At 52.2% G+C, this 16,998-nt stretch overlaps 5 protein-coding genes across 5 annotated transcripts; 3 read left to right on the top strand and 2 right to left on the bottom strand.

The window, feature by feature from the left end:
- Positions 1-158: 158 nt before the first annotated feature.
- Positions 159-2,720, bottom strand: N0V96_009519 (uncharacterized protein; the record flags this gene model as incomplete). The annotated part of the gene is made up of 7 exons (XM_053190191.2): positions 159-265; positions 322-372; positions 423-855; positions 911-968; positions 1,033-1,165; positions 1,598-2,487; positions 2,680-2,720. The coding sequence occupies 7 exons, from the start codon at positions 2,718-2,720 to the stop codon at positions 159-161; spliced, it is 1,713 nt and encodes a 570-aa protein (XP_053052121.2).
- Positions 2,721-4,744: 2,024 nt separating this feature from the next.
- N0V96_009518 (uncharacterized protein) lies at positions 4,745-6,274 on the top strand (the record flags this gene model as incomplete). Its single annotated transcript, XM_053190190.2, has 1 exon — positions 4,745-6,274. The coding sequence occupies one exon, from the start codon at positions 4,745-4,747 to the stop codon at positions 6,272-6,274; it is 1,530 nt and encodes a 509-aa protein (XP_053052120.1).
- A 143-nt stretch (positions 6,275-6,417) lies between these two features.
- N0V96_009517 (uncharacterized protein) lies at positions 6,418-7,437 on the bottom strand (the record flags this gene model as incomplete). Its single annotated transcript, XM_053190189.2, has 2 exons — positions 6,418-7,320; positions 7,402-7,437. 2 exons carry the CDS (start codon positions 7,435-7,437, stop codon positions 6,418-6,420), a joined length of 939 nt encoding a protein of 312 aa, XP_053052119.1.
- Positions 7,438-9,119: 1,682 nt separating this feature from the next.
- On the top strand, positions 9,120-12,867 carry N0V96_009516 (uncharacterized protein; the record flags this gene model as incomplete). The annotated part of the gene is made up of 2 exons (XM_053190188.1): positions 9,120-11,729; positions 11,782-12,867. 2 exons carry the CDS (start codon positions 9,120-9,122, stop codon positions 12,865-12,867), a joined length of 3,696 nt encoding a protein of 1,231 aa, XP_053052118.1.
- A 1,246-nt stretch (positions 12,868-14,113) lies between these two features.
- Positions 14,114-16,859, top strand: N0V96_009515 (uncharacterized protein; the record flags this gene model as incomplete). Its single annotated transcript, XM_053190187.2, has 2 exons — positions 14,114-14,761; positions 15,744-16,859. 2 exons carry the CDS (start codon positions 14,114-14,116, stop codon positions 16,857-16,859), a joined length of 1,764 nt encoding a protein of 587 aa, XP_053052117.2.
- Positions 16,860-16,998: the final 139 nt, after the last annotated feature.

Here is a 16,998-nt window from a genome sequence, read left to right as displayed (position 1 = left end):
ACAATCACGTAGAACAAATCTAGTGATCCAACTGTCCAAAGTGCTTCTCCCAGATTCATTATTCTCATCAAGGCAAGGCACTGGTCTGCAAACCTTTTTGAGGCAATGGGGTTCGAAATGTGATTTATCATGGGCAGTCACTGATAATACGTAGCATCTCAGGGTGCTTTTTGTAGTCCCTCTTGCTTGACAACCCACCCGGCTCCCTTAGGGAAGCCAGGCGCGTCGCCCTCTGACCCTTGCCCGCCAGCAGCCATATATGCGACTAGGAATTGTCAGTTTTTTAGGTTACTTAAGGCAAATGTTAGGATCACGACTTACCTGCATATAGGAACCCAGCGTTTCCGGGCATGAAAGGGGGAGGCGTGCCGCCTATGTCAATAATAAGCAACGATACGGGTGTCGAAGAGGGGATCGCTTACCATCTCCACCGCGGATAGCATAGCCAGCATCATCAAACTTCCAGTAATCATACGCCGTCAAGTGGTAAATAGCCCTCTCCGGGTTTCCAATTCTTGCCGAGTTGATAGCCAGCACCGGCCGTCCCCAGCCGCGGATCTTCTGGTCCGTCCACACCTCCCACACCTTGTCCGCGGTCTTCAGCGCGACGTCAGGGTCGACTGCAGGGGTGTCTGGTAGTATCCCCTGCATCATGATAAGACTACGCGGGTCCCCGTTGAGAGCTGGGTCTTGCCACCATGTGCTGCTCAAACCCTCGTACACCGCGTACAGACCGTCTACTTGCGGCGGCGGAGCGAGGTTCTCAGCTACTTCTGTCCATTTTTCGGGGATTGGCTGGCCTAGTCTCTTCTTCCACTCGCGGGCGAGATCGAGTCCGTATCTCCAGTATGCGATCTAGGTGTATCGATGTAAGATAGGAGCTTTGGTGAATTAGCTGGTCGTAGCTTACCTCATAAGCCAAATTCAATGTCTGTGAAGGTGGCGTATTCTCAGTTACGCCGTATGAGCTGGGATGATTTCATGATCAGCCTTTAGTTCTCTTTTTCTCGTCTGCAAGAGATTCAAACTCACGGTGGACCCAAGTCATAGTGCCCTGAGCTTTCATTCCTCCATGCGTATGATGCCATATAGTCGGCAGTCGCCGTCAAGACTGCATCCCATTGCTTGAGGGTGTCGTCGCTCGGTGAAGACTGATACGCGAGTTCTGCGAGATACATAGGGTGAGGCTGTCTTGTGAGCAAAAGATACTTCCCTGAGAATTTGCGGTGCGTCAGGGAGTTAGAGAGTGTACCTGTTGCCATAGTAAAAGGCCGTTGATTCCGCCAGGAGAACTGACACCTGTTTCTAACTCCGTCATCTTGGGCCACCTACAAGCGCTGTCAGAAAGAAGGTCTATCAGTTCGAAAACCGAAGTGAGCCTACCTGGCACCCTCCCACCCTTGTGCTTTCGCTCTTGCGAGAGATGATGGAAGCAGTGTCTCATAAATTTCTGGGAATATGTTGTCGAAATACTTCTTCCGTCCCCAGGTCACCCAGTGGGCATTGTGCCAAATGACCATTTCCATGTGGAATTTACCTGCCTGAATCAGCTTCGGAATCATCTTCGAATGGGACACAGTTAAGTGTATATACGTACCGTACCACCCATTGTTCATCAGTCCACTCTCCTGAGGTGATTGGCCGGATGCTGCACTATTGACGCGGACATGATACTGCGACAGAATGATGCGTCTCTGCAACTCTGTAGCATTGGGGTTCGATGACAAGGTCAGGTCGACGAAACCGCCCTCGTTCCAGTAATCGTGCCATTCAGCGATACTTGCCTCTTGAACATCGACCGGAGGCCTGGGATCCTGCTTCTGGGGTGAAAAGTCCGCGGTGAATGTCAATGAAGTTGAAGTTTGATTTCTGCCACCAACAGGAGAAAGCGTGTATCGATGAGCGTTGATCTTAACAGAGCCCTCTGTTTCATCCCGGGAGAGGTTGAGAGGCGCTTCGTGAGGCCAGCGCAAGTTGATAAAGTAGCTCGTCTCCTGCAACTCGTGGTGAATGTGCGCCAGGTCGGATCGCCCGCAACTATTGACGATTCGAGTCGTATGGTTCAACGGGAAATCGTACACGCCGGCAAAGACTTCGTACTTGTACTTTGTCGTGTGAATCGGCGGGTACGGGAAGTCGAGCTCGATGTTCAAGTCGCCAGAGGACACGAGGTCCGATTCGATCTTGAATGTAACGGCATCGGTTGCGAAGTCGCCCTGTGTGATCACCTTGACGGTATTACCGTCGACTCTGAAAGTCGAGGTGATGATGCCGCTCCACAGATCTAGCTCTTGTCTTGGCTCTGCGATAGCTGCTGCAGATAGTGTTTCTCCCTTGTATTTCAAACCGATCCGGCCCAGATTGATTCGATTAGGGTTCCCAATAAGCCATTGCGAGACTTGCGGGAGCTTGGAGTCAGGAATATCATAGGAAACGTTTCGGCCGTGGGTCAGCATGGGAACGCCGGTGTAATCGCTTAGCTTCTCGCTGTGGGTGCAGTCTTAGTATTTTATTCTAGTCACGATCTCTAAGGAATGGCAAACCCATTAGTTGGAAGCGAATCATTGTGCCAAGCCCAGCTTGAAAGTGTGTTAAAGGGCAAGAATGTCTATCAGAATTTGCAGGTTCAGCTTGAATGCCTTGGAGTACACATGGCTTGTGGTTGCAATTGATACTCACCTGCATGCCCGTGTTATCAACATTGAAGGCAAAGTTGCCATTGCCGACTTGTAATGGCGTAGTATTGTTATCAATCAAACTCGTGCGCACAACATTGAATTGCGACACAACCCGCTGTCTAAGTTAGATAGGTCAGTTGAAGGGTGGTCTGACAATTAATCAGCAAAGATGGACAAACCGGTCGATGCTTCCCAACGCGACCACCGGTAGTAAGGTGGTGCACAAAAGTGTCAAAATCATCTTGCTCACTTCGATCCAAAGCATTTGACGTGCAAGTTTGGGGCCCACAAGACTTTCAAGCAAGCATTTAGAGTATCTAGAAAACATGGCAAAAGCGACATTTTGTAGCAATTTACCCGGAAGAATTACCAGCCTGGATTCCTCCACACGGAGGACAATCCGGGCCAACCGGGGTGCTTAAGCTGCATGTTCTTCCGCTCAATCCCATGGTTCTGGTAAGTGACGTCGGCGCGCGTGCTTGCGCGATCAATTAGCCCGAGTTCGTTTAAAATGATCAATTGAAAAAGGAAGTTGAAATTCAGTGATGTGCAGAGCGCTTTGAGGACATCCGGAGGTGATCTGCGTAGGAGTGCGGAGGAACCACCCTGCTTTTATCCCAAGCTGTGTAGCTTAATGTAACTAACTCACCGAGCGGGTTTGCGGGGAGGCCTGTCACCGTTTTGTTCCTTAAAATCTGGGGATCTTCGTCAGGATCCCGAGTCGTATTGTCATTATTGCATGAATCAGGGCTCACCTAGGCACAATAAACCCTCAAGCTGTTATCTTCAAATTGATGTGACAAGGGAATTCTCTTGGTGAAATGAATCGCCAATCTTTCAAAAAATATTGCGACCTCTTAGTCCTCCAACCTTATTACCGTCACCTCATTACTTACACACACATGACTTGCTAGGGACTCTCCATGAATATGAGTCTATCGAGGTGGTGGGCCTTCTGAATCTCACCGAAGCTCGCATACAGATTGAGGGGAGAGAATAAAAACGAGGTAGAGATTCGTGTAAACATGAACCAATGTGATTTGCAGCGTGTAACTATTGTTGAAGCATTCATGTTGCCTCTCGCTAGCGTACCTATCCAATTCAGATGCGCGTGGTATAACGACATGCAGCATGCTCTAAATTTCACAACACTCACGTAAAATGTTCCAAGGATCTGTGTAGAACACCTAGAGAAGTGCTATAAGCTCTTTTCCTGTTGTTCGGAAGCCAATTCGCATCAGGGGGATAACAGAGTAGGCTTTGTAGTGCATGCGCGTTTGAGGAACCAACATGAGTTTCAAGCGGATCTATGTTGGGAAGTGACTTCGCCAACCATGACCACAAGTTCACAACCGCTATTCCCAAATAGTGTTTAGAACTGGAGATTTCGCTCTTTTCCCCCTTCTCAAATCTCATGTATTTACTACAATGTTTGCGGCACTGCCTATCACGGACAATAGCTCTAAGAAGCTTACTCAAAGCGCGTGATCTTTGCTCATACCCGTACATCGATGGAAGCACCCTGTAAGGTTTGGTTACAGCTTCCGATCACATGCATTGGGATCAAATGTCATGAGAGAGAGTCGCATCCTCCATTGGCTTCAGTGCCGCCCAGAAAATGAACGTCTACTGGAGGATGATGCCGAGTTCATTGAGCTCACGAAAATCGCCGCTGGTCCGACGAGGAGACCATGATCATCTGGTGGTTCCTGGACCAGGATGGAAGCTTCTTACTAGACCTTGATCCCGACCCCTGGCATGTGCAAATGCAGCTAGCTTCAGCCACTAATCTGGGGATCTGGTGGAACTCGTGGAGAGTTGCAGTTGAACCTCGGCACTCGGGCTCAGTTGCCGATCTCCCGACGTCAACCGACGGTCTTAGCGCAGCTTTCACCTGCTCAGGAGAAGCTCTCCGGACAAGGAACATTGTCCGTAGCATCTGAAATCCCATCCGCCCGGGCTCAAGCAACGTCCTATTGAAAGCCATCGAATTCCGTAAAAAGACTGTCATCTCATCTCTCGAAGCCAGCATTCCTCAGAACCAACCCCTAGCTCCTCATCGGAAAATGGTCACTGTTGCTAAGAACGCGCCACGTGGCGCAACCAGCGCGCCGCGACAATCGCTGACCATTGTCGACAACCGCACTGGAAAGTCTTACGAGCTGCCCATCACCAGGAACTCCGTGCTGGCTACGGATATCAAGAAGATCAAGGCCGCTCGCGGCGATGACCGCGCGGAGGATGAGACTGACCAGGGTCTCCGAGTCTATGACCCGGCCTACATGAACACCGCCGTGGTCCAGAGCAACATCACCTACATCAACGGTCTCGAGGGCATCCTCCGGTACCGCGGCTACCCCATCCAGCAGCTCGTCAACAAGTCGCATTTCTTGGAGTCGGCGTTCCTCCTCATTTACGGCGAGCTGCCGACAACGTCTCAGTACAACAAGTGGCAAGATGAGATTATGCACCACACCTACATTCACAGCGACATCGAGGGCATGTTCAAGTCGTTCCGTTACGACACACATCCCATGGCCATGTTGCAGGCGTCCTTCTCATCAATGGGTGCTTTCGCGCCCGAGTCGAACCCGAGTTTGCAGGGCCAAAAGCTGTACACCAACGCGGCTTCAGGCGACCTCGAGGCCCTCAAGATGCTGGACAAGCAGATCCTCCGCATCATCGGAAAGGCGCCCACGGTAGCCGCCGCCTCGTACCGCATGCGTCAGGGCAGGCCCTTCAACCGCCCAGCCCAGGGACTCAGCTACACCGGCAACTTCCTCTACCTGCTCGACCACCTGAGTGGGCACGAGTACCAACCTCACCCCGTCCTGGAGCGCGCTCTCGACGCGCTTTTCATCATCCACGCCGACCACGAGGTCAACTGCTCTACCGCCACGGTCCTGCAGGTCGGCTCAAGTCTCGTCGACCCCTACAGCGTCGTCTCCGCCGGCTGCGCCGCGCTCTACGGCCCGAGTCACGGCGGCGCCAGCGAGAGTGCCATCCGCATGCTGATGGAGATTGGCAGCCCCGAGAATGTTCCCGCTTTCATGCAAAAGGTCGAGAAGCGCGAGCGCGTGCTCGTCGGCTTCGGCCACCGCGTCTACAAGAACGTTGACCCCCGTTCAACTGCCATCCGCCAGCTGGCCGAAGAGGTATTTGCTGTTACGGGCCGCAACCAGCTCCTCGACACGGCGCTGGAGCTTGCGAAATATGCCCGCGAGAGCGAGTTCATGAAGAAGCGCAACCTGTACCCCAACGTTGACTTTTACTCTGGCCTCATCTACCAGGCCATGGGCTTCCCGCTCGACTTCTACCCAGTCCTGTTCGCCGTCCCCCGCTGCGTTGGGTGGTTGGCGCACTGGAGGCAGCAGATGCTCCAAAAGGGCGGCGTCAAGATCTGGCGCCCGCGTCAGTTGTACATTGGCGAGGGGGAGCGGGAGTACGTTGACGCGGACAAGAGGCAGGAGAAGAAGAGCAAGACTGTGTTTGACGAGCCTGTTCAGGTCAGCCACGGTGGCGACAGCAAGAGAAATGAGCTTGCTACGTTCAAGGACGAGATGGGACATGCTTGGAGGGGTCGTTCGAAGCTTTGAGACCTGTACGTTTTCTTTTACATGGGTTCGGAGGCGTACGGATTAAGGATCTTCAGACTAGGTTTAGGATTGAAGCCAAACATGTTCGATTAAGAAGACTGTCACAATACGATCACATCTCTAATGACTTATGTATTGCCTTATCAGATCATTCCAGCCTGTTGGGCCGCCTTCCTGAGCCCATCCTCGATCTCCTTGTCGCTCATCGTTTTCAGCCCGACCTTGTCGTTCCAACTCATCTCTTGGAAACTTTCGCTACCTCCGTAACCCTTCCCATACATCATCTGATAGTAAAAGTCAATCCAGACCGACCTGTCACCCTCGGCGAACTTGACTTTGGCATTCTGATAGACCTCTTCAACATCGAAATTCTGCACCTCAAACTTCTGACCCGTCACCTTCTCTGCCATCTCCGTCAACTGTTTCTCACTGACCGCTGCTGAGTGAATATACAAAGACTTATTCTCAGCCTCCTTGTACAGTCCCTTCTCATCACGCAAGACCTTGGCAATCGTCTCGGCGACATCCGAAATCTTTGTGCTCCCAATCAAGTTGTCGCCGCCATTGTGATACTTTGCCGTCTTGCTCCGGAAATTCGGACCAAGCCCACCAAAGCCAAGAACGAGCTCGAAAAAGGGCCCGTTGTTGACACTCACCCAGCTCGACTTATTGCCGTTCTCGGCAATCTTCTCAATGAGGTAGCGTCTGGTGCGAACTTTGTCGACAACGATGGGCAGACCCTCAGCGAGCGGCGAGTCTACGTTGGTGCTGTATTCGGAAGGGATGATGCGCTTCACCCCGGCAGCGACAGCAGCGTCGATCCACGGCTTCTGGTTTTCTAGAACGATTGGGTCCGGCGCAGCTGAGATGACCGCGTCCTGGCCTTGAAAGGCTGTAGTGAGAGCGTTGACGTCATTCAGGTCAAGTTTGATGGACTTGACTCCCGAGGGAACGGTCTTGGTGGAATCAGAGCGTTGAATGGCAGTGATATTGAATCCGGAGTCAAGCAAGGTCTTGGCTATCTGAGAGCCCATCTGGCCCGTCGCCTGAGGTCTGGAGCTTTAGCATTCGATCATGAATCCACCATTATAAGGGAGGTTCCCATGACAAGTAAAAGTCGGACTTACGCCGATGATGGCAACATTGCGGATTGGAGAAGACATTGCCTGTGAGTCGACTGGAATGTGAAGTAATAAGGGTTTGGTAAAGATGCTGCAACGTATTCGCAGCTTGAATGGTGATGTGATGATGTCGATGTTCAAGATTACGGCTACCATAAGGTACGTCGTGCTCCGGGTTTCATCGCCTAGTATGCATGCGGCCGAGCGCTAGTGACCACAATGTCCAGTCCGAGCGGACAACGCCAACTCATTGTCCGAGGCCAATTAGCTGCACAACATGAAGACATCGGTATGAACAAAATGGAGTATTCCTAGGGCTTGGCGAATCTCAAGCTTGGAATTAGAAGAACGAAATACTTATTTCATGCGCAAAAGACATATACAAGATGATACGAGGTAGAAGGTGTCGTGAACGAAATATTTATGATGATTCCAGTCCTCAAGCTTAAGATTATCGCTTCTCTCTCTTCTGGATTGCGTGTGCTTGAAGCAGAAGGTGAGCATGGCTAAGCTATTTACATGCATTGGAGCAATCCAAAGTAGGTATGCCAAATACAGCCTTAGGTCTAAGTTGACAAAAAATCACATTGCCCTGGAGTTTTGCTCTTGATTGAAGTTCTTCTCCTTCATTGAATAGATCGATTGAGTTTGGCCTCATCAGCCCAGTATTCAATGTTATTCAATTCCACTGAACCGAAACCTTATGGTGGCTAGTTTCAGCGAGCTTATTTCGATGTTGTCTCTGTAAGCCACCGTGAGCCTAGGATGTAACATTATGAGTAAAACTCTCATTTCAAGAGGTAGGAAGCTGAGTGCTTCGGTCTCAGTCTACTTTACTCAAGCAACTTATATACAATGCCTCAGATTGACTCAATTGAACCAACACAAACATTCGTACAGCACCCAAGAACAAAGCTACGAAATGAAACATTGCGCAAACAAAACCCCGAATGATGTCAATGGGGCAAAGCCAAGTCTCTCGCTAGACACGCCAAGGCGCTTATGAGCCGAACAGCCGCTGACATAACTGGGCCAAGTCAACTTTTGAGGCCAGACGTTCCCTGCAACTATCCACATCTCCTTCGCACCCTCCGAAGAACACAGCCACGCCGACACCGAAAAGACGGCGTCAAAGTGCCCCCGGATGACCACCGCGAACGGCCGAAGAGTCACCCAAGACCACGCATCTCCGCTTCACTCTCGCCCGAATGCCATCTCAAGAGGCGAACATCCCCGGACTCACCGATGTCCACGTGCCACCGTTCGCCGTACGGTTGCAAACAAAATCCGATTCAGTTGTCTGGCGGGTCGACCCCCGAGGCCCGTTGATCTCCACCTCCCCCACGACCCAAGGCCATAAGGCTTGTGCAACGAGTCTAGTCCCAGACATCGTCCAACCCACCCCAACCAGTAAACATCCTCATAGCGTGCCGAGAAGCCTTGGATTTCTCTCGGCACGAATGTGAGATTCGCCAAGATGCAATGACGCGGCTCTCAGATCCGTGCCGTTGCCCCAAAGGTCGGCTCCAGATGACCATAACATATTACCAACTGTTGTTCCCCCCTTGCTGATCATGGAATTATGGACACTCTGGCGCTGCGTGTCTCTGTTTTTCTCCTCGCCAATTCTTGCCATTTTTGAGATTTGATCTTGAACATCTGTTCTGTCGTCACGCCCATCGCTGTCCAAACAAACTTTCTCGGGCGACTGGAGACACAAGACGATGACTGACGAGATCACGGCCGTCGCGCCGCGCCAGCCAGATCCAGGCCAGGCCTCATCAAAAGACCCTTTCAGCAAGCAATTTGCCCAACAGCTGGAGGATAACGAAAAAGAATTGGACCTCCGCGATGATACCGTCATCGAGAACAATAGATTCGCGTTCACTCCGACGCAACTCCACAAGCTCATCACAGCGCGCAACCTATCAGCGCTCCGACGCTTCGGTGGTCTGCCTGGCCTTGCAGCCGGCCTGCGGACAGATCTCAGCGCCGGCCTCAGTGTCGACGAGACAAGTCTCGAGGGCACAATATCGTTTGAGGAGGCTGTCGCCGCTGGAGAGGCACACCGAGCTGCCACAATCACGCCTCAACCTCCAACGACACAACACAAGCACGGTATCAAGCTGGATCTGGACCTGGTTCAACATGAAACTGAGGGCTATACCGACCGGAGGCGCATCTATGGCGAGAACAGGCTCCCGAAACGAAAGCAAAAGTCATTTTTGAGGCTAGCATGGATTGCGTTCAACGACAAGCTCATGTTCCTCCTCACAATCTCGGCCACGATCTCTTTGGCGCTGGGTATCTACGAAACAGTAGATGCGTCTGACGACGAGCCAAATATTCAATGGGTCGATGGTGTCACCGTCGTGGTGGCTATCCTGGTTATTGTGTTTGCCAGTGCTGCCACAGACTGGCAAAAGAACGCCAGGTTCGCCAAGCTCAATGAGAGAAAGGAGCAGAGAGATGTCAAAGTCATCCGGTCCGGCAAGACTCAGAACATTTCCGTGTATGACGTGCAGGTTGGAGAAATCATGCACATTGAGACTGGCGATGTCGTCGCCGTTGACGGAGTACTAGTGCAGGGCTCTGGTATTCAGGTCGATGAGTCTTCCCTCTCGGGCGAGTCTGAGCTCGTGCACAAGAACGTGCCTAGCGAGAGTGATATCCGCAACCGAAAGGCTCACAGATCTTCGGCAACTGACCCCTTCATTCTCAGCGGGACGACTGTATCTGGCGGTGTTGGTGCGTACTTGGTGACATCGGTAGGAACCAATTCGACGTATGGCAGAACATTGATGTCGCTGAGAGAGGACGTCGAGGAAACTCCCCTGCAGCAGAAGCTAGGAAAGTTGGCAAAGCAACTCATCACGTTTGGTGCTATTGCCGGTATCATCTTTTTCCTCATCCTGTTTATCCGTTTCCTCGTTGGGCTTCCGACCATGAGAGGAACCGCCTCTGAAAAGGCCGAGACCTTTTTCAAACTTTTGATCTTAGCTGTCACTGTTGTAGTGATTACCGTGCCCGAAGGTCTAGCTCTCGCAGTCACCCTTGCTCTCGCTTTTGCCACGACCAGAATGCTCAAGGACAAGAACCTGGTCCGCCTGATACGTTCCTGTGAGATCATGGGTAACGCCACATGCATCTGCTCTGACAAGACGGGAACATTGACACAGAACAGCATGACGGTCGTCGCTGGCAGAATCGGACTCCATGAACACTTCGGTGATGCCCCAAGAGAAATCAGCAAAGACGATGTGAAGAAAGACCTGAGTACCGACGATGCCTCGGACCAGGAGCATCCAAAAGCCTTGCTGGAATCTTTGAGCGGCGATGTGAGAGCGCTGACGAAGAACAGCATCGCGCTGAACACAACCTCATTCGAGAGCGATAACCCGAACGATGCTGGTTTCGTGGGGACCAGCACCGAGACTGCTCTGCTTAGGTTCAGCCGCGAGTTCTTTGCCATGGGACCACTGGGCGAAGAGAGAGCAAACAACGAGATTGTCGACATGTTCCCCTTTGATGCATCGCGAAAGTGGATGGCGGTCATGTCGAAGCTGCCCGATGGAAAACACCGACTCCTCGTCAAGGGCGCGGCCGAGGTCGTCTTTGACCAGTGCACCGCCATCCTCAAGGAACCGAAGGCCGGCCTCTCCGTCCAGCCTGTTACGACCGAGATACGAGAGGACTTGCGATCGACCATCCGCGAATACGCCAAGCAGATGCTCCGACCTATTGTAATCGCCTACAAAGATGTTGACGCACCGTTTGAGAACCCAGATGACCCCGACTCTATCAAATTCGAGAAGCACTTTGCGAACATGACATTCATCGGCGTCTTTGGAATTCGCGATCCCCTTCGACCCGAGGTTCTGGACTCCGTGCGTCAGTGCCAGGAGGCCGGGGTGTTCGTGCGGATGGTCACTGGAGACAACTTTCTGACGGCAAAGGCTATCGCATCAGAGTGTGGCATCTATTCAGCCGGCGGCTTGGCCATGGATGGGCCGACGTTCCGGAAGCTGACCCCCGCCCAGCTGGATCTGGTTATCCCCCGCCTTCAGGTGTTAGCCAGATCTAGCCCGGAAGATAAGCTCCTGCTCGTTACCCATCTGAAAGGAATGGGAGAGACGGTTGCAGTGACTGGCGATGGCACCAATGACGCGTTGGCTCTCAAGGCCGCGGATGTGGGGTTTGCTATGGGAATCCAGGGAACCGAAGTTGCCAAAGAAGCAGCGTCTATCATCCTGCTTGACGATAACTTTGCCTCGATTGTGAAGGCGTTGGTATGGGGTCGCACGGTGAACACAGCTGTGAAGAAGTTCCTTCAAGTAAGTGAGATCTAGATCTTCAGTCGCGCAAGGTACGCTAACAGAATTGCAGTTCCAATTCACAATCAACATCACCGCTGGCACTCTGACTGTTGTCTCCGAGTTGGCGGGAGACTCCATCTTCACTGTCGTTCAATTGCTCTTCATCAACCTCATCATGGATATCTTCGCCTCGCTCGGTCTAGCAACCGACTACCCCTCACCAGACTTCCTCAAACGTAGGCCAGAGCCACGGACAGCACCCATCGTGAATATCACAATGTGGAAGATGATCCTAGGCCAGGCAATCTACCAGCTCGCAGTCATGTTCACCCTCCACTACGCAGGAGACCAACTCTTCCACCCCACCACAACCGCAGAGCGCGAGGCACTACAGACCATGATCTTTAACATCTACGTCTGGATGCAGTTCTTCAATCAGCATAACTGCCGTCGTGTCGATAACAAGCTCAACATCTGGTATCAAGGCGTCCTCCGAAACCCCTGGTTCATCGGCGTGCAATGCGCCACCCTGGCCGGGCAAATGATCATCATCTGGAAGGGCGGCCAGGCCTTCGACACCCGCCCCCTTAACGGTGCACAATGGGGTTGGTCGATGTTGTTCGGTGTCCTTGTAATTCCACTGGGTGCTTTGATACGACAGGTTCCCGATGAGTACGTCTACGGCTTCTTCCAAGCCGTCAAGCGCGGTTTTCTCGGCACGGTACACGTCCTCTCCAAGATTCTCCCATCCAAGTGGCGGAAGAAGGCTGAGGAGGAAGTCGAGGACATGGGGGCGGCGCAGAGCTGGGTACTACAGACGGGCGCGGCGCTGTTGCGACCGATGAACTACGAATGGGGAAGCTCAACCCCGCCGCCGGGCTCCAAGCTTGCGGGTAGGGTGTCGAGTATACCTGCTGCACAGAGAGAGGCTCTGATCCGTGCTGCAAAGGCGGGCACTGGAGATAATGAGATTGATGTGCCTGCGCTGGTCGATGCGGCGCGTTGCGCCAAGGTGGAGTTATCCTATGGCCTTGAGGTCCATCCCGATACTTTGGTGGAGGACCCGATCTTGCTGACTTCCATTGGCGTTGATGGGAAGAAGTGCCCGCCGAGCCAGGATCCTGAGATCTTGCGGTACTTGCAGCGCCCGTCATGAAAGTCCATGTTCCTTGGCTCTTGGCGGTAATCATGTTTCCGATGTAGAACAGTCACATTTTGTTTTAGCCACCTCGCTCACGCGTTAACGGCTCAGGCTCAGATGTCCAGTATTGTTTTGTTTTTCCGGTGGATGACACTTTAATACCATACCGACGCATGTATGCTCGTTCACGAAGTAATGTCAGATACCTATGTTAGCTCAAACATCCTCAATGATATGCGAAGTCTCCCGCTCGTAACATCTGGCTCGATCACTTCTCAACATAAGCGACCGCCTATTAATAGTGGAAGATGACGTCAAGTGAGATAGCCTTAGTGGCACCTGAAAGATAAATAACCTCTTGATTGGCATCTGAAAGAGCCGATCCCATCCTGCGTCGCACTACGGCGGTTACGGAAGGTATCGGGCCGGCAGCTTCTGCCGGACAACCGGCTATATAGGCTCCAAAGTGCAACAATGTACTAGTTGAGGCTCCAGTGCTACACCAATATGACAGGACTTTGTAACTGGCCAATACTTCTGTGTGTCATCATTGACTTCATGGGGCTATAGACATTGAAGCTTGGGTCAATGTACATGCCGAGACGGCCTAGCCGGGGCAAGTAACCCACGTGATGAACGACTCATATAGGCAAGAGCCGAACCAATATCAATTGTACACCATGAACACCGGAAGCCATTTTTCGCGGATTCATTCCCACAAAAATGACAATAGTTAATGTTGGAAGGTTAGAGGAATGGGAATAGCGCATACTGGCGCCCGCCTCTCACCTTGCATGCTGCATCAGTTCTCTAAGGAAGTATTTAACGAGCAGATTTGTACGAACGTGGTTTCTGTCTGCAAGAGCTTTTCAAAACTTGCTAGTTAGTGGACCTCTTCGCAGTCGAACGTCACTTGCTGAACGCGAAGTTATACGCTCCAGCGTCTTTTCCATCTATTAAAGTTGCCATGAAGTGGAACATCTTCACGGCCATCGTAGCGATAGCCGGCAGAGAAATCGCCGCTCATGCCACTTTCCAACAACTTTGGGTTGATGGAGTTGACATGATACGTCTATACCTTACCTAGAAGGGGAATGATACATTACTGACCTCCTCTTAAGGCTCGCAGTGTGCAAGATTGCCCCAAAGCAACTCGCCTGTCACCAATGTCGCTGGTAATGAAATCAGATGCAACGTCGGCGGAACAAGCGGCGTCAACGCCAAATGCCCGGTCAAAGCCGGTGGGACAGTCACCGTTGAGATGCATCAGGTAAAGCTATCGACGCTCCATGGCCACGGAAAGATCTTCGCTGATACAGGACCCGAACAGCAAAACGGCGATAGAAGTTGCAAGAATGAAGCCATCGGCGGCGCGCACTACGGCCCAGTCATAGTCTACCTCAGCAAAGTCGACAACGCCGCCACAGCCGACGGTTCTGCTGGCTGGTTCAAGATCTTCCAAGACGGCTGGTCCGCGAAATCCGGCTCCGGCTCCGGTGATGACGATAATTGGGGTACCAAAGATCTCAACACCTGCTGCGGCAAGATGGACATCCCCATCAGCAAAGATATCGCCGACGGAGATTACCTTCTCCGTGCGGAAGTCATCGCTCTCCATGCTGCCGGACCCTCAGGTGGAGCGCAGGTCTACATGACATGCTTCCAGCTTTCGGTCTCGGGCGGTACGGGGACGGCGAAGCCGGCTACGGTCAGCTTCCCCGGTGCGTACAAGGCGAGCGACCCCGGTATTGCTGTCAACATCCATGCAAAGCTGTCTGGATATACGGTCCCCGGTCCCGCCATTGCTTCGGTTGGGACCACAAAGACTGCAGGCTCTGGATGCAGTGGTTGCGCATCTACGTGCGATGCTGCCAAAGGACCCGTCGGCACGGCGCTTCCTGTCTCGCCTGTAGGTGGAGGGGGCACGTCCCCTGGAACTGGAAGTCCGCCGTCATGCACTGTTCAAAAGTATGCGCAATGTGGTGGTCAGGGTTGGACGGGGTGCACCACCTGTGCCGTAAGTTGCTCACCTTATCCTGATCGATTCGAGTCTCCAGGTCTTGAAACTGACATTGGCCTACTGTGTGCAGTCAGGTTCAAATTGCCAGGGTGTCTCGGCACCGTACTATTACCAGTGTGCTTAAGGTAGTTGCATTGCCCAAAGGTCTGAACAGTGAGTGGCATAGAGCCCCGAGTCTGAGTTCCTCTCTTGAATGCACCTTGGTTTTTGTATGCCTGGAGCAACTACTGGGATGATCAAATATAGTGGTTCTGTATTGAAATAAGATCTCGGAGCTCTTCAAGATGTTGCATTTGGCCACGAGGTTGACGGAGGTCGTCATGTTGTTAAGTAGAAAGACGGGCCATCAACTCCCAGGCGAGGATCTCACCAGCCGGTGCCAGCTGGTAGCATCAATTTTGGCTAGCCGTGATCCTCGCGTCTTGTTGATTCGAGTCTCCAGCATCTTCCTTCTGTCCCACTCCTTGACTCAAGCCGAGCGAGGCATCGATCGTATGCTCCACCTCGTCCTCATCTCATTCAACAATGGCTTCTCAACCGGGTCGGCACTTCTACGTTGTGGCATTGTAGATGACTAGTAAGCCCTCTCCCAGGAAGCCTTGTTTCGAAGCCAAGACGCGTTGAGCGTTATCTCGAGAGAATGTCTGGTCAACAACGGAAATATATGAGCAAGCGCCAGCGCCCATGTGACTTCTGTCGCTCCCGCAAGACTGCATGTCGCATTGATCAAGCACCGCCATGTCGTCTCTGTATATCACACAACCGTCAGTGTACTTTCGTCGAGGCTGCTGCGCCGAGGAAGAGGCTTTTGGCAGCTGATGATGGCCCTGGTGCAATTGACGGGGCGAGCTCACCCCACGTTGGTTCACAGATGGCGGCATCAGCGACGGCAATGCCAAGCGCTTCGCAACTGCCTACGCAGTCTCCGGACAAGGAATTTGTTCAGTTGGACTATGCTGGAGACTTCAACTTTAGCACTACCCAGTCCGAATTTGAGGCCATGTTCCGAAGTCCTCGGGCTCCAAGCACTCCTTCAACCGTATGGATGAGGAGAGCGCCCCCTCCGTCAGGCTCAATAGAGGAGGTTGAAAGTCCTCCAGGAGCCAATCCGCAATTACTAGGTCTCAGTGGTGACATGGATCCTCTTCTCCTGCGTCACTATCGTTTTGATGACCGCGGCATGTTCGGGTTCAAAGAGCTTGCTATTCACTCGGTGCAAGACCAACCAGTACCTTGTCAGTTTCTCGTCTCACAACAGTCTATCTTTTCTCGTCGCAGACAGGAGGCTGGTTTCGACCAATCACAAGAAAATTTGAACAGGCAGGAGTTGGAGAATATTATTCCACTCCGCGTCGGCGAGCGTCTCATCAAACTTTTCTGGGATTTTATTCAGCCCCAGTGGCCCATTTTATCTACATCACAACCTGCAGAGCCGTCCTTGTCACCTCCGTATCTCCTTGCCGCCATCTACTCTATCACATTACCGTTTGCGCTTCATGATGATAAGCTCAGTGTCGACGTTGCATATGACAACCCTCCCTACCCGGCCTTGAGCCAAATTATCAACAAGGCTCTCACCTACGAAGTCCACTCGCCGAGCATAGCGTTCGCTCAGACTCTTCTGCTCCTTGTCTTACGCCCATCTGCAGACCCTCTCGTCGCAGACATGGCGTACAGGCGGGACATTCTGGGAAGGCTGGTTGCCTGCGCAACCACACTGGGTCTTCACTTGGATCCCTCGGGATGGTCTATGCCAGATTGGCAAAAGGCCCAAAGACAGAGGCTGTCGTTCTGTATCTTTGCCGTCGATACATGGACAGCCAGTGTTCAGGGGTCACCGACTCTGATTCGTCGGGACGATTGGCTCATTATCTCAGTGGAACACGGAAGCTTTATGGGTTCAGGACTGCGGGACCGTAATGAGACGCAGCTCTTTCAATTCTCTGCCGTCACTGAAATTCTCAACTCGGTGCTCGCCAGCCTTTAGTAAGAGGCACACCTTTTTTTAATCTTTCTCCTCACAATGCTGATGATTATGACAGTTCAATCCGCGCTGTTAATGGCTTGACCAATAACCACGACAGGACTTCCGTCTTAACAAAAACCTTTCTCCAAAGTCTTACTTC

Source organism: Colletotrichum fioriniae (genome assembly GCF_027942845.1).
Source record: "Colletotrichum fioriniae strain IMI 355084 chromosome Unknown scaffold_12, whole genome shotgun sequence".
Classification (NCBI taxonomy): Eukaryota; Fungi; Ascomycota; class Sordariomycetes; order Glomerellales; family Glomerellaceae; genus Colletotrichum; species Colletotrichum fioriniae.
This window is presented reverse-complemented; position numbering and strand designations above follow the sequence as displayed.